This window comes from Taudactylus pleione, unplaced genomic scaffold (assembly GCF_031769625.1).
Source record: "Taudactylus pleione unplaced genomic scaffold, aTauple2 ptg000186l, whole genome shotgun sequence".
In the NCBI taxonomy this organism is placed as follows: domain Eukaryota; kingdom Metazoa; phylum Chordata; class Amphibia; order Anura; family Myobatrachidae; genus Taudactylus; species Taudactylus pleione.
The window spans coordinates 8,626,664-8,640,778 of NW_028284588.1; the positions used below are offsets into that span (position 1 = coordinate 8,626,664).

General features: G+C 45.3%; 1 protein-coding gene across 1 annotated transcript in view; it reads right to left on the bottom strand.

Annotated features, from left to right (window-relative positions):
• Positions 1-7,496, bottom strand: part of LOC148519646 (dynein axonemal heavy chain 5-like) — a 449,515-nt gene extending 442,019 nt beyond the window's left edge. Inside the window, exon 1 of the mRNA XM_088476296.1 lies at positions 7,349-7,496. Within this exon, the coding sequence (XP_088332422.1) occupies positions 7,349-7,496 (148 nt within the window). The remainder of the gene's footprint in view (positions 1-7,348) is intronic.
• Between the last annotated feature and the right edge of the window lie 6,619 nt (positions 7,497-14,115).

Here is a 14,115-nt window from a genome sequence, read left to right on the forward strand (position 1 = left end):
ATGGCTGATCCCTGTCATGCCCCTTTATATGCCACTAATGGTAGAGACCCCTCATACCACTATATATTTTTCAACATAACTAATTATTCAGCCCTTTTATTATGAAAGTATCTTTCTAGCCTTACAGAACATACAGTGTCAGTATACAGTATATACCGTCTCCTTCTGCCACTAAAACTGTCAGCAGCCAGCGTGTACCGTCCAAGAAGGTACAATCACGTTTTCTTCCACTGAATGTTTTTATTCAGAGGAATAAAAAGATTGTGACTTAGGGTTTAGGATTTGAAACATAACTTTTATATAAACACATAAAATGTTCTAGTTGCAGACACATTGTAATTTAATGCCCTTGTCACACAGCGAAAGTGCATGATACATGGCTTCTATCACTGTACCTAGCATCTAAAATGGAGGGGTCACAATATCACACACAGGTTAGTATTCCAGCGAATTATTCTTATTCAGCTAGGCCAGCAAAAGTCAAGTCAGTTTCATTGGGATTACCTGCTCTTATGGGGAGATTTGTGCATACACTTTGTTGTCATAGTAACCAAAGAGATTTACATAGTTCAGTAATGTATGTCTATAATCAAACTCATATTTAATATTTAAAAGTCATCTCTGAGATCCCTGTTGAAAAAATGACTGCCTCTTCTTTCCTTCCCATTAGTTTGTCATCTCATCACCTTTAGCTACAACAATAGCAATAAGGAATTATTTTGTATGTCAATTCAACAATTGCTAAATATTACATTAATATTTGAAAAAAAATTCAAAGTACTTTACCAATGGTTCATTTTTTTTTATTATTCTGGCAGTTAATAACTAGTGTTTTATATATATATATATATATATATATATATATATATATATATATATGTATATATATATATAGTTCCCGGTTCAGGGGTCTGTCTGTTCGCTCTGACTAATCTCTTAAACCACTGGATGAATTTTGAAGGTGTTTTCACTATTCTCTACAGCTGTGGTTCTCAAACTCGGTCCTCAGGACCCCACACAGGTTCTGTTTTCCAGGTCACCTAGCAGGTGCACAGGTGTATTCATTAGTCAATGACACATTTTAAACGATCCACAGGTGGAGAGCATTATTTCACTTGTGATTCTGTGAGGAGACCTGGAAAACATGCACTGTTTGGAATCCTGAGGGCAGAGTTTGACAACCTGTGCTCTACTGCATTGGTTGAGGAAGATTTAGGTGTATGAACCTCATCTGTGACAAAAGGGAGCCGAGCTGTGATGCTTTTAGTGAAGAAGTCACAAAAAAATCTTGCACCAAGCTTCTATCCAGGAACTGCCCATGATGTTTAAACAGTGTTGTGGTGTGTAAGTGCTGCTGCAGGGGTGAGGTGTGTGCTGCTGTTGCAGGGCCGAGGGTTGTGCTCTGATTGGCTCTCTGAGACAGTGAGAGCCAATCAGAGCCAGCAATATGTCCAGTTGCTTAGCAGCAGCCTAGAGAGGGGAGGGAGTCAGGAACTGAGCAGGGTCATGCCATACTAAGCCGGGATGGGTCGCTACTATTCCGTAAAAGAAAAAACAGAATGGGCAAAGACAATATAGATGGTATATGGCATACTGCAAATTTTCAATAGGAAAATTCATGATATTCACCCATATAAGTATACACAGTGGGCCTGATTCAGACCCGCTCACGAGCGGGTCGATGTTAGGCCACTGCGCATGCTCCGACGTGCGCATGCGCGAGACCCGGCTAGCGATGGGCGCTCCTTCGCTCCGGGTCTCGCATCAAAAGGGGGCGGCTGTCGATTTTGATCGACAGCTCACACCGTTTTGGAGGCATGGTGTGGGGGTGGCTTCACAAACGGAGGCGTTGCCATGTGAACGCCTGCCGTTTGTGGGCGGCCCCACTGACATCACCAGTGATGTCAGTGGGAGAGCTTTTGGCTCTATTAGAGCCAGAAGCTCTCGGGCTTGCGGCCACGAGACCCTACCACAAGGGTCTCGTCGCAAGCCTGATGGTCGCGATGGTCTTGACCATCGCGAGTTTTGACCATCACCTGGCCGCTCGCAATAGCTGTGGGTGGTCACCCACAGCTATGCGAGCGGCCAAGAGGCCACTCCAAAAAAAAACACCCTGATTCAGAGTGAGCGCTCTTTCAGAGCGTCCGGCTCTGAATCAGGGCCAGTGTCATCTGTATACATCTACCCATTCCAACTCTCATCATGGCCCAGTGCCGTTACTCACTTTGAAGCTGCCTAACTTTTCCTTGATACAGCAAGTAGCGGTTTCAGCTCTCCTCCTTGTGATTCTGATTGACAAAACATCATTTGTTCTGCACTTAGCACTTTGGATTTAGCAACTATTTATAAGTAGAACAATAATTAATAAATAATTCTGTGCTCTTTCTCTTATGCGCAATCACTTTGTTTGTTTGTACATAACAGATAAATTGAACTGCACTAGCACTTTTGCATTTATTGCTGCTGACTCTGATTGACAAAATATAATTTGTTAAGTTAATTTGTCATTTGCCTTCTATTATTAATATCACTACAGAGAGTGCGAACACAGGGCCTGACTCAGACCCGCTCGCAAGTGGGTCGATGGTTGGCCAGTGCGCACGTGTGGTGTGCGCAAGCCCCGGAGCGAGCGCAAAAGCACTCGCTCCGTTGCTCGCAACAAATGGGGCGGCTGTCGATGTTGATCGACAGCTCGCCCCGTTTTGTAGGCGGGGAGGGGGGGGGTGGTTGGGCAAACGGAGGTGTTCCTGCAGGAACGCCTACCATTTGTGAGCGGCCCTACTGACATCACTCGTGATGTCAGTAGGTGGACTTCCTGCTCTATTAGAGCAGGAAGTCCACTGGGGCTTGCGGCCACGAGACCCTACCGTAAGGGTCTAGTCGCAAGCCCGATGGTCACAATGGTCTTGACCATCGCGACCATCACATGGCTGCTCGCATAAGCTATGGGTGGTCGCCAGGAGGCCACAACTTAAAAAACAAGCGCCCGCCCTGACTCAGAGCGAGCGCTCGCTTTTTGCGAGCGGCTCTGAATCCGGGCCACACTCCTTAACATTACAAGGTGTAATCTTTGGGTAATATTAAGTGACTTTTTACCCTATAGATCTTTTTTGGATTCATACAATGGGTACTATATTTCAACCGATGGCTCTATGAAATATGCTAAATTGTGTATTTTTTCTCTTTTTCAAAGGAATTTATAGCTATAATAATGTTTTTTTCTTTTTTGCCTTATTTCATTACAATTTTATTCATAATATAATAAAAGTTAATTTTTAATTATACGTGATAAAGTGTGCCTCAATCAAGGGAGTTACCTTTTCTTTCTTTCTTTTTTGGGCATAGCTATTTAACTCCTTGGGAGCACCGTCACTACGTGATACATATTATGGGACTTTCTTGATTAATCATTTCATTTGTCTATACATTTTTTTTAATTCCTCAATTTGAAAACACCTTCACTATTTACCTGTGCTGCATTCCCCTTTTCCCGTTATTCCCCTTTCCTTTACATATCAAACAAAGCAAGAGACAACTGCTCTGCCAGAGCCTCTTGCCATAACATTAAAAGCACCTGCCTAATATTGTGTTACTTGTTTTTCCAGCACATCCAGGGCCAGACTGAGCCTAATTTGTTTAGTAAGCAAATATACATTTTGGCACCCTTTAGTAGAATAAACAATACTTTGGGGCCTATTAATCAAAGTGTTTTTTCATAAAATTATGCAGAAGTTACAGATGCTGTATCATTTTATGTATCAACGCTATGTAGTAACAGCCTAATTGCCGTCCCCATTATTATCAATGGTGACTGCGACCTGACCCCTGTGTACAAAACTCAGCTTTTTGGAGCTTGGCTCTACTGATTGCCCCCTCTTCAGCTCTCACTGCCAGTCCATTCCATATCAGACTGGCCCCCTAACAACACTCACTCACTGAGCACACGGATGGAGGTCAGTGTGCTCAGTAAGTGAGTGCTGTTAGGGGGCCAGTGAGCCCCTCACAGCACACTGAGCCCCTCACAGAGCACACACTGACACAGTTACTGACCACCTCCTAGCACTCACTGATCCTCCTCACAGCACCACATGCTCCCCACTTCACTGCCCACCTCACAACACCATATACTGCCCCTCTCACAGCACAGGACCCTCCTCCCCTCTCAGCACAGCAACACTCACAGCACTCCTCTCCCTTCATGGCACAGAACCCTCTCCCCTTTCAGCACAGACCCCTCACAGCTCCCCTCTTAGCACAGCTCCCATCTCCCCTTTCAGCACAGCAACCCTCTCAGCATAGACCTCTCTCCCCTTACTGCACAGACCCCTTTCCCATCACAGAACAGTCCCCTCCTCCTCTCCCTGCTTATCACTCCTCACAGCATCCATCTCTCTTCAAAGCACAGACCCCTCACAGCACAAGACTCTCTCAGCACCCCTCTCCCATCCTCACAGGACAGCACCCTTCTCAGCACAGCACCCCTCCACCCTCTCAGCATATAACCTCTCTCAGTATAGCACCCCTCTCAGCACCCTTCTTTCATCACAAAACCCTTCCCTTCCTTCACAGGACAGCAACCCTCTCCCCACAGCACCCCTCTCTCCACACCGCAGAGACTCCTCTCAGCACAAACTTCTCCCCCTCACAGCACAGTAACTCCTTCCATCACAGCACCCCTCTCCCCTCATAGCATAGACCACCTCTCAGCACAGCATTCCCCTTACAGGACAGCGCCTCTCTTCCCTTCCCACAAGCTCCAACAAACTGACCTGCATGGCTCCTCGAGTGGCTTCGCCTCCAAGTCAGTATGAGAGCAAGGTGATGTGATTATGTCATGTCCCCCTTACATGCCTCCGAGAGGCAGAGCAGTACCAGCGGCACAGCGAGGGACCGAGTGAATGACGGTGAATCACTGTCACTGACTGTGAGCCTGGTGGCGCCCTCCTTATTGTGGTACTCTACTCTGCCATTTATCCTGCGTAATGGTAGGGCTGGCCATGAGCACATTCCCCACAGATGCTCAAGTGGATTAAGATCTAAGGAATTTGGAAGCCAAGTCAATACCTTTAACTCTTTGTCATGTTTCTCAAACCATTTCTGCACAATTTTGCAGTGTGATTGGGCACATTATTCTGCTGAAAGAGGCCACTGCCATCAGGGAATACTGTTGCCATGGGAAGTGTGGGGGGATACTTGGTCTGTAACAATGTAGGTATGTAACATCCACATGAATGCCAGGACCCAGGGTGTAACTAGTTATTTGAAGGCTCCATAGCAAAAGTTTGTATGTTCCCCTATGTACCACCCAATGTTGAAATATGTATATAACACATGTAACTTTGACAAGGAAGATGGGCCTCCCCTCAGCTGTGGGCCCCATAGCAGCTGCATCCCTTGTAACTATGGTAGTTGTGCCCATGCCAGGACCCAACATTTCCCAGAGCATCACACTGTCTCCGCTGGCTTGCATTCTTCCCATAGTGCATCCTGGTGCCATCATTCCTCAGGTAAATGATGCACACACATCCAGTTCTGACGCTCATGTACCCATTGTAGATGCTATGGCAATGGACAGGGGTCTACACAGCAAGCTGCGATGCACTCTGTGTTCTGACATTTTTCTATCATAGCCAGCAATAACTTTTCAGCAATATGTGCTACAGTAGCTCTTCTGTGGGATTGGACCAGAAGGGCTAGCCACCCACATCAATGAGCCTTGGACATCCATGACCCTGGCACCGGTTCACTAGTTGTCCTTCCTTGGACGACTTTTGGTAGGTACTAACCACTAACCACTGTATAACAAGAACACCACACAACACACAAGCTGTTTTGGAGATGCTCTGACCCAGATGTATAGCCTTCCCAATTTGGACCTTGTCAAAGCTGCTCAGATCCTTACGCTTTCCCATTTTTCTGTTTCCAACAAATCAACTACAAGAACAGTGTTCACTTGCTGTATAATATATCCGACTCCTGTACAGGTGCCATTGTAAGGATATAATCAATGTTATTCACTTCACCTGTCAGTTGCTTTAATGGTATGGCTGATTGGTGTATTCATATTAAAGAACTATTTGAAAACATAGTGTGAAATTCTTCCCAAGAGTAGCGTTTCCTGTAAAAATGTGTACTTTAGCTGTATGATTACTTAACCATACAGTTATTTGGGGCCGTTATTGCACTACTTTACCAATGCTTTTCTTTGCACATGTTGTTTTCTTGAAATAAAAGCGTCCCACTATTAGATCCTCTGATAATCTATACCCTCTAAATAGAATATACAGTATAGGACCTCATTTAACAATGATACAGAACACCTTTAGCTATCGCTAAAGGGGTTAAATCATCCTTTCAATATTTAACAAACAGCGGCAATCTAAGATCGCCATCTTTAGATGGTGAGAGCGATGTGGTCCCAATTGCCAGAAATGGGAACCCGCACATTCCAGGAACTGCCGGGTACCTGCTGGGTTAAACAGCCATGAACATGCGCAGACTGACTGTCACATATGCGCATGACACAGAGGACCATTGTTGTCAGTGTTATGCTGTCAGCAGCTGAGCGGAGGACCCCCGCAGACGAGGAATATGTAGCTGGATCAAGCCAGAGAAGTAAGTAATGATGAATAACAGCGGCATATTCATTTGTTTCACTGCAATACTAAACAAAATATGCTGCTGGTATTTACGGTTAGTTAATAAATGGGGCCCATAATGTAGTAAACAAAAAATAAAGAGCACATTAATATGTTATAAGTATTAATTTACAGATGCGTCCTCATACATCTAGCGTCTATACGCCATACGGCGTGAGATGTCAGGCACAACTGAGCTGCTCCGAGAGGTGCAGGTTACCATCTTTTTCTCTACGTTTTGTGCCTTATTTGTATCACAGATGCAGCAAAAATGCCAAAGTGTACTAGAGACACCGGGCTTGACTTTAACCACACAGGAACTCATTTTACACATGTACAAAGTCAACACAACGGAACCTTGCGTGAGGAAAAACTGCAGTTGCTGCATCGTAGCCCTTCTTACACAGATTCAGACTCAGTCGCACACAGATGTACAAATGTTGCATATCAAATCGATCAGTGTAATCTACCTGAGTAGTTTTGTCGCTTCCAGTTGCTTTATTTAACACATTTTGAGCAAAAAAATACCCTTACGTGCCAAGGGGGGCTGTTTGGCGTGACTGACACCACAGTGTATGAGGACACATCTGTAGAAGATCAATGACATGCAAAGTGATCAGCGGTCTGCCTCATGACAAAGTGGCCTTGTCACAGATTCAGAGTTCCCTGCACTCTGACATAACCAACACTGGAAAGAAGAATGATGTTACCTTTGTTGATAGAGATCAGTGGTGGGTTTAAGGATTGCTCTTGGTCTCCTTTTAATGCATTGTTGGGAGAATCCACCTCAGTCTCCTCTTCTACAGTAGGAGGAAGGAAATCTTCCCCTTCCATATCAGCTCTGTTGCTTTCATCCATAACATATGCACATTGAGTTCTAAAATATTAGCTGTATTGAGCAAACAATAAAAACAAAGCACCTGAAAAACACTGGATTTTATATCATTTTCTGTGAAAAATCAGATTATTGTAATTATTTCAAGCATTCTAATATTTCCATATCAGGACAACCATTTTACAGTTGTTCTTAGTTTGACTTTAACTAGGAACTTAGGGCCTGATTCAGACCCACTCGCAAGCGGCTGTCCGCTCGCAAGTGGGTCGATGTTGTGCACTGCGCATGCGCACGACGGCGGGAGCTCCGTCGTGCGCATGCGCCAGACGCGACGAGCGAAGGACTTTCCTTCTCTCGTTGTGTCTGATCAAAGGGGGCGTGCTGTCGATGTTGATTGACAGCACGCCCCCTTTGGTGGGCGTGCCTCCCTGACGGAGGCGTTCCCAAGAGAACGCCTACCGTCAGAAGCCGGCCCACTGACATCACTAGTGATGTCAGTGGGAGTGATTTTGGCTCTGATAGAGCCAAAATCACTCCGGGCCTTGCGGTTGAAAACCTCAACCGCAGGCTCCGGCTCGCAGTGGCGATGGTCGCGATGGTCAAGACCATCGCGGCCATCAAACTGCACGCTCGTATAGGCTGTGGGTGGTGACCCACAGCTATACTAGCGTCCAGGAGGACGCTCCATAATTATGGAGGGCGGCCCTCATTCAGAGCGTGTGCTCTGCTCAGAGCGTACGGCTCTGATGAGGGCCTTAGGTCTGTACTAGATTCATAGCAGAAAGGTAATATAGATAAAAAGGATATATCATTTATTAGAAATTATACTAATGTGGTATACCATTTGGCACCCGATAAGTAAATGTATAAATAGTACAAATAGCATAATTTATAAAATAATAATATTGTAGTTCAGTATAGTACCCACTATATATTATTGTCCTCCTATAGGGTGATGCCCTTATCTTTCATTTCCTCCCCTATTGCTACTGGAGAAATATCTATCCTGGGAGTAAAGAGGACTTTCCAGGGCCAAATTAAAGGCCACATGGGCCTGGGGCTCAAAAAGATCTCGACTTGTAAATGGTCCTGATTGGCGAGTCTGAAGTTTTAACATGTTCAATTTTTCCGATCTGCCGATGGATCGGTGAGCATCGATGTGGGCAGATCGGCGGCTTTGTATACCGATCCGCAGATCGGGTTGGCTTTGGCAGAATAAGGAATCACGTTCAGGTGTATTGGTGGGTATCCACTACCCAATTAAACAGAGCAATTGAACGAAAACAACATAGTTAATCGGGCACAAATTGGGCAGCTTAATGTCAAAAACGGCCAGCGATGCGCACTCCCGTTGGTCGTTTTTGACATCTATCATCGCCCGAACTAGCTGGTCAATCTGCTGATAACAACAGATTGGGCATGTTCGGGGATGAGGGAGGGTGCCTACACTGAACCACTGGTCGTTCAGTGTAGGCACAACACAGACTGGGAAACGACTGCACGATTACAATGTAGTAATCGTGCTGTCTTTTCACACTATGCTAGTGGATGGGCCCCTTCAGTCTGGCCCTGGACTTTAGATACTCAATTTCTCCTGTAACGGGTAAGATTTGTACTTTCAGCACAGTGACATGGAGGAACCCTTTCATTGGGACTTATGCGCATTTCTAAGTGTATATTAGTTGCTACTGCATTCGTCCCTATACTATCTCACTAACTTCACTCTTGGATTTATATATTTCAGAATCATCTGCCAGGAAAATGCTGCCCTCTAATGTATTTACTCATTTATCTTTTCTAGACTTTTCTACTAATAGCTATTTACCTCACTGTCTCTCCTTCCCAACACATAGAACATGCACTAACCTGTTTGGTTGGACATAATAATAAATTACTTGCAGATATCCTTTTATACTTTATATAAAAATGGATTAAAACTGACACCTATCTAGAAGCTGACTTGGTCAATGAATAGGTTAGTCCAAGGTTATGTGTCAACAAGGTGCAGGACATCCAGATTTTTCTGGAAGTATTCAGATATGCTATGTGGTGGAAAGGCTTAGTTATATTTCAATACCTTGAAGTTTAATGTGTGTAAGGGTAAAATCTTTTATACACTACAGATTTTAAATAGTTAGTGGCGGTTCCAGAGGTGGGGCTGCAGCACAGTCCAAAATTCAAATAGGGGAGCCACACCAGCTGCCAGTGAGTCCGGGCCAGCGATGTTTGGCAGCAGTTTGGGTGGCAGTTGTTGTGGCTCCCCTATTTGAATTTTGGACTATGCTGCAACCCCACCTCTGGAGGCGCCACACTATATAGATCTTGAGGTAACTATGCCGAAAATGAGCAGGTCGATTACCCCAAATGACACAAACTCTACAAAACTGTATTAAACAGTATTAACATTATTGTAATGTGCACATTAATACAATTCTAAATAATGATACATTCTAATAGTAAACTATGAAAGTCAGAAAAAAATAACATGTACTTTTTGAACATTATTATAATGTGCAGGAAAAATGGAATCAAATGTGGTTCAGTATATTGCCTTACAATCTTCACCCAGACAATATCATATTAACCCTGTGATCAAGCTTGTGTCTGGGAGTTTGAACGCATAATACAGGGCCTGGAGAAGTGTAATTCAGTACAAAGTAGCTTCAGCATCACCAGCAACTTGTAATACTGTAATATTGTTAAGCAGGTAGCTACTATATAACATGTATGTAACAGGGTCCAAAGCCACACTATACCTATATAGGAGACACAAATAATGCAAATAGTGGTGACGTTCTGCTATGAAATTGCGGTGATCTGTATTATTCCTCCAGTCCTGGCAGGTAACGTACGTACCTCTATCAGGCCGGGTTCCTGACTTCTGCTGGGACAGTGAATGGGTGTACAGTGGCCGCAGCAGTCCGCCCGTTGCTGTTTGTTGTCAGCGCTTTGTATTCTCTGAGTGTCCGCTCTCTGTAGCATTTACATGGTGCCATAGCAACTGCTGTAATATGATCTCGTCTCGTTGGTTACAACTGCGAGTCTAGTTCATTTGCAAGAAGTGGAAATGTGTGTTTTGTCTACCGCTCCCCTTATCTCGGGTTAGCAGTCCTGTTTATTACATGAAAAAGTTCTGTTGTCCTTCTGCATTCACATTTTATTTAATAATATTGATTGGTTAAAAGAGAGGCTATATTGTATTTTCCATGTATATACGGTAGAAACTCCAGAAAACAACAAAAACTTTCCGTTGCTATGCGACAGGTGAGTCTAATTGCACAGACACAGGAGGGGTATGAGGTCATTTAGTTATGTCTGTATCCCAGCAACGGAAGCATTCCTCTGCTAGCTGCAAATGCGCACTACATGGATTCAAGCAGTGTATACATTTTTTTTTTATTGTCTTGCCAATAGAAATGTTCTTAAGTTGGGACAATGAATGTGTCTTTTGCAATCTCGATTCAGATTTTATTTAAATTTGTACTAAATCTTCTAAAAATGAAAAGTGGTGGTGTTGCCCATAGCGACCAATAAGACTAGCTATAAATTCTCTATTGCATCCTGAGTCGTGGCTCAGTGTGAAAGGATCCCTGAAAAATAACCCTACTTGAGTGACCCGGGAATCCAACCCTGGTAGTGACCAGGGTTGGTGACAGAAACGACCTAGGGTCACGGTGCAGTGCAGGGTCCGACCAGGGTTATCCAACCCAGGTCACTCGAACCGGGTTAATTTTCAGGGACCCTTTCAAAATGAGCCATGACCCAGGCCGACCTGGCAATAACCTGGGTTATTTCGACAGTGCGAAAGGGGCATGAGCTGATAGGCGGACGTGGAGCAGTCACCACCCACTTTTTATGATCTCACAAGTTTAGCAGTCCAGACCTGGTACGGTGTGAATGGGGCCAACCCGGGTCCAAGGTGCAGTGTAATACCTCTTTTCCATCTAATGGCTGGGTCGCACCCGGAATTATGTTCATGCACCCATCCCGGGTGCTACCTGGCTGAGACCACATACAGACAGGCGGCCTGATCCGGCACTAATGCCGGGTCGGTGATGCCATCGGCATCACGTGTGGAGCTAGCGCATAAAGATCTCATCTCCAAGCGCCAGCTCTTCCTATGCAGAGAACAAGACCCAGGTCGCATCGACCCGGGTTACCTGTGCACACTGCATCATCAGCAGGGTTGAATATGCGTTTAACCCTTCTAGTGACCAGGGTTGAAATGCCGGGTCACTTGGCCCGGCTATTTCAATCTTGCCCTTTCACACTGCTCAGTAACCCAGGTTGCTGCGCGCTCACGTGCAATAACCCGGGTTATTGCTGCTAGTGGAAAAGGGGTATAATACAGCTTTTCCATTAGACTGCCGGGTTGCACCCGGGATTATGTTCACGCGCCCATCCTGGGCGTAACCCGGCTGAGACCCCATGCAGACAGGCGGCCCAACCCGGCACTAATGCCGGGTCGATGACGCCATCGGCATCACATGTGGAGTCAGCACTTGGAAATGATCTAATCTCCAAGCACCGGCTCTTCCTATACAGAGAACCGAACCCGGGTCGTATCGACCTGGTTACCCATTCACACTGCATCACGAGAAGGGTTGAACACACGTTTAACCCTTCTCGTGACCAGGGTTGAAATGCCAGGTCACCCGACCCGGCTTATTTCAACCCTGCCCTTTCACACCGCACAGTAACCCAGGTTGTTGCACGCTCACATGCAATAACCCAGGTTATTGCTGCTAGTGGAAAAAGGGTATAAACACGGTCTCACCTGGGACTCATCCAGGACTGACCCATGTTCAAAATTCTGGGTCGGACCTGGGATTTTGGTGTAAAAGAGGTATGAATGAAAGGAGTAGCTCAGTAATACCCCTTTTACACCACAGCTAAAACGCAGGTGTAAAAGGGGCCAGGTTTGTATCCCTGGGTCGAGTGACCCGGCAATCCATCCTAGGTATTTTGCAGGGTTTAACACAGGAACGACCCATGAAACCCTGCAGTGTACACGGTTTAACCCGGGTCTTCCGACACGGGTTCCGTTTACAGGGTGGAGAGTTCAGGATTGTCAGGGGCTTGAAGATTATGTCATATCCAAGAATCGGCATATCAGGTCCACTGCAGCCGTGACTCGGCTTGGAACCTTGGAGCTCATTCAGACCTGCTCGCTAAGATGCATACTCTCGGTGCTGCCGATGGTATGCAGTGTATGCATCGCAGTGCGCATGCGCATACCTTAGCGAAAGTTCACAATCAGGGGTGTTTCTAGAGAGGAGGGGGCCCATGTGCAGGCTCCGACACGGGCCCCCTCCTCTCTGTCAGGAGGCCAGCGGCGCACTGAGCTGTGCGCGGCCAGCGCCGGAGTTGTATTTGGAACATGGTTTCAATCTGGGTCAGACCCAGGGCAGATCTCGTTCCCACTGCGACACCGACCCGGGCTATTCCGTGGCACGGGTGCAGTGGAATTGTTCTTCTGGCGCTTGGAGATGACATCATCTCCAAGCCTGAGAAACCCAGTAGTCCCCATGCTGTAAATTGGACAACACAGGCTACCCGTTTACACTGCAGGGTTACACGGGTCATTCTTGTGATAAACCCTGCAAGCTACCCAGGTTGGATTGCCGGGTCACACAACATGCTTTTTATGGATCAGATTGCCCCATACTGACCAGCTGTTATACCGCTGCAGGTCTACTTAATACTGTGTGACCAGAAAGTCCTGTTTGCTGCTTTTGCAGGGGAACTCTTCTTTGCAGAGGAACCTTTCTTTGCACCTCTGATTTAGTTATTTGATTCAATTTTGTACAGTAAAGATACAGAGATATTTACTTATGCTGTCATTCATCATCATCATCATCAACAGATATCATTTCAATAACCCTCTGGTCCTACATTGGCTATGCCTTCTAATGATCGTATCAGGTGATGCCGCTATCTAGGATGCCCCCTGGGCTTCCTGTCCAGGGGGCGTCCTACACGTAAATGTGCGCTGCCCTAATATACTGACGTGCATAGTCCAAGCTTACTTTCCAGGCACCATACAACTTGCAAAAATTAATTTTTAAGCACTACACTAGATTTACATCCAACTGCAAATCTTGCTATTTATGTGTATGTAGTTTGATACAGTATAAGAGACACATTTTTTATTTTTGGAAATGTACAGTAGCAGGCTTATTTTATTATAATTATTTTCATAAAAGTAAAAAAAAAATCTCTTGTCACTCTATTTTATTAGAACTATTATGAGTTTGTCTGTATTATTTAAAAAAAGGGAAAAAGAAAGAAACCTAAACAAAAATCATAAAACACATTTATTGTTGTCCTTCATATTATTAAACAGCAATTCAGTGTCTTAAGGGGCCTATCCACTAGGCGACCTGAAACACTGAACATCTAGCATTCAGATCTTCAGGCCGCCGAGGTGCGGTGCCCACACTGAACGGCGTTCACTGAACGTCATTCAGTGCAGGAACCCGACCACCTATCTCTGAACATGCCGAACCTGATGAGCATCGTCAGGTTGATGGGCACGTTCAATAGATAGTCGAGGTTATCCATCACCCGACTCTCTGCACAATGCAACCAAAACCTTTGGTCGGATAGTTCACAAAGTTGGGTGATGGATAGGCCCCTTTA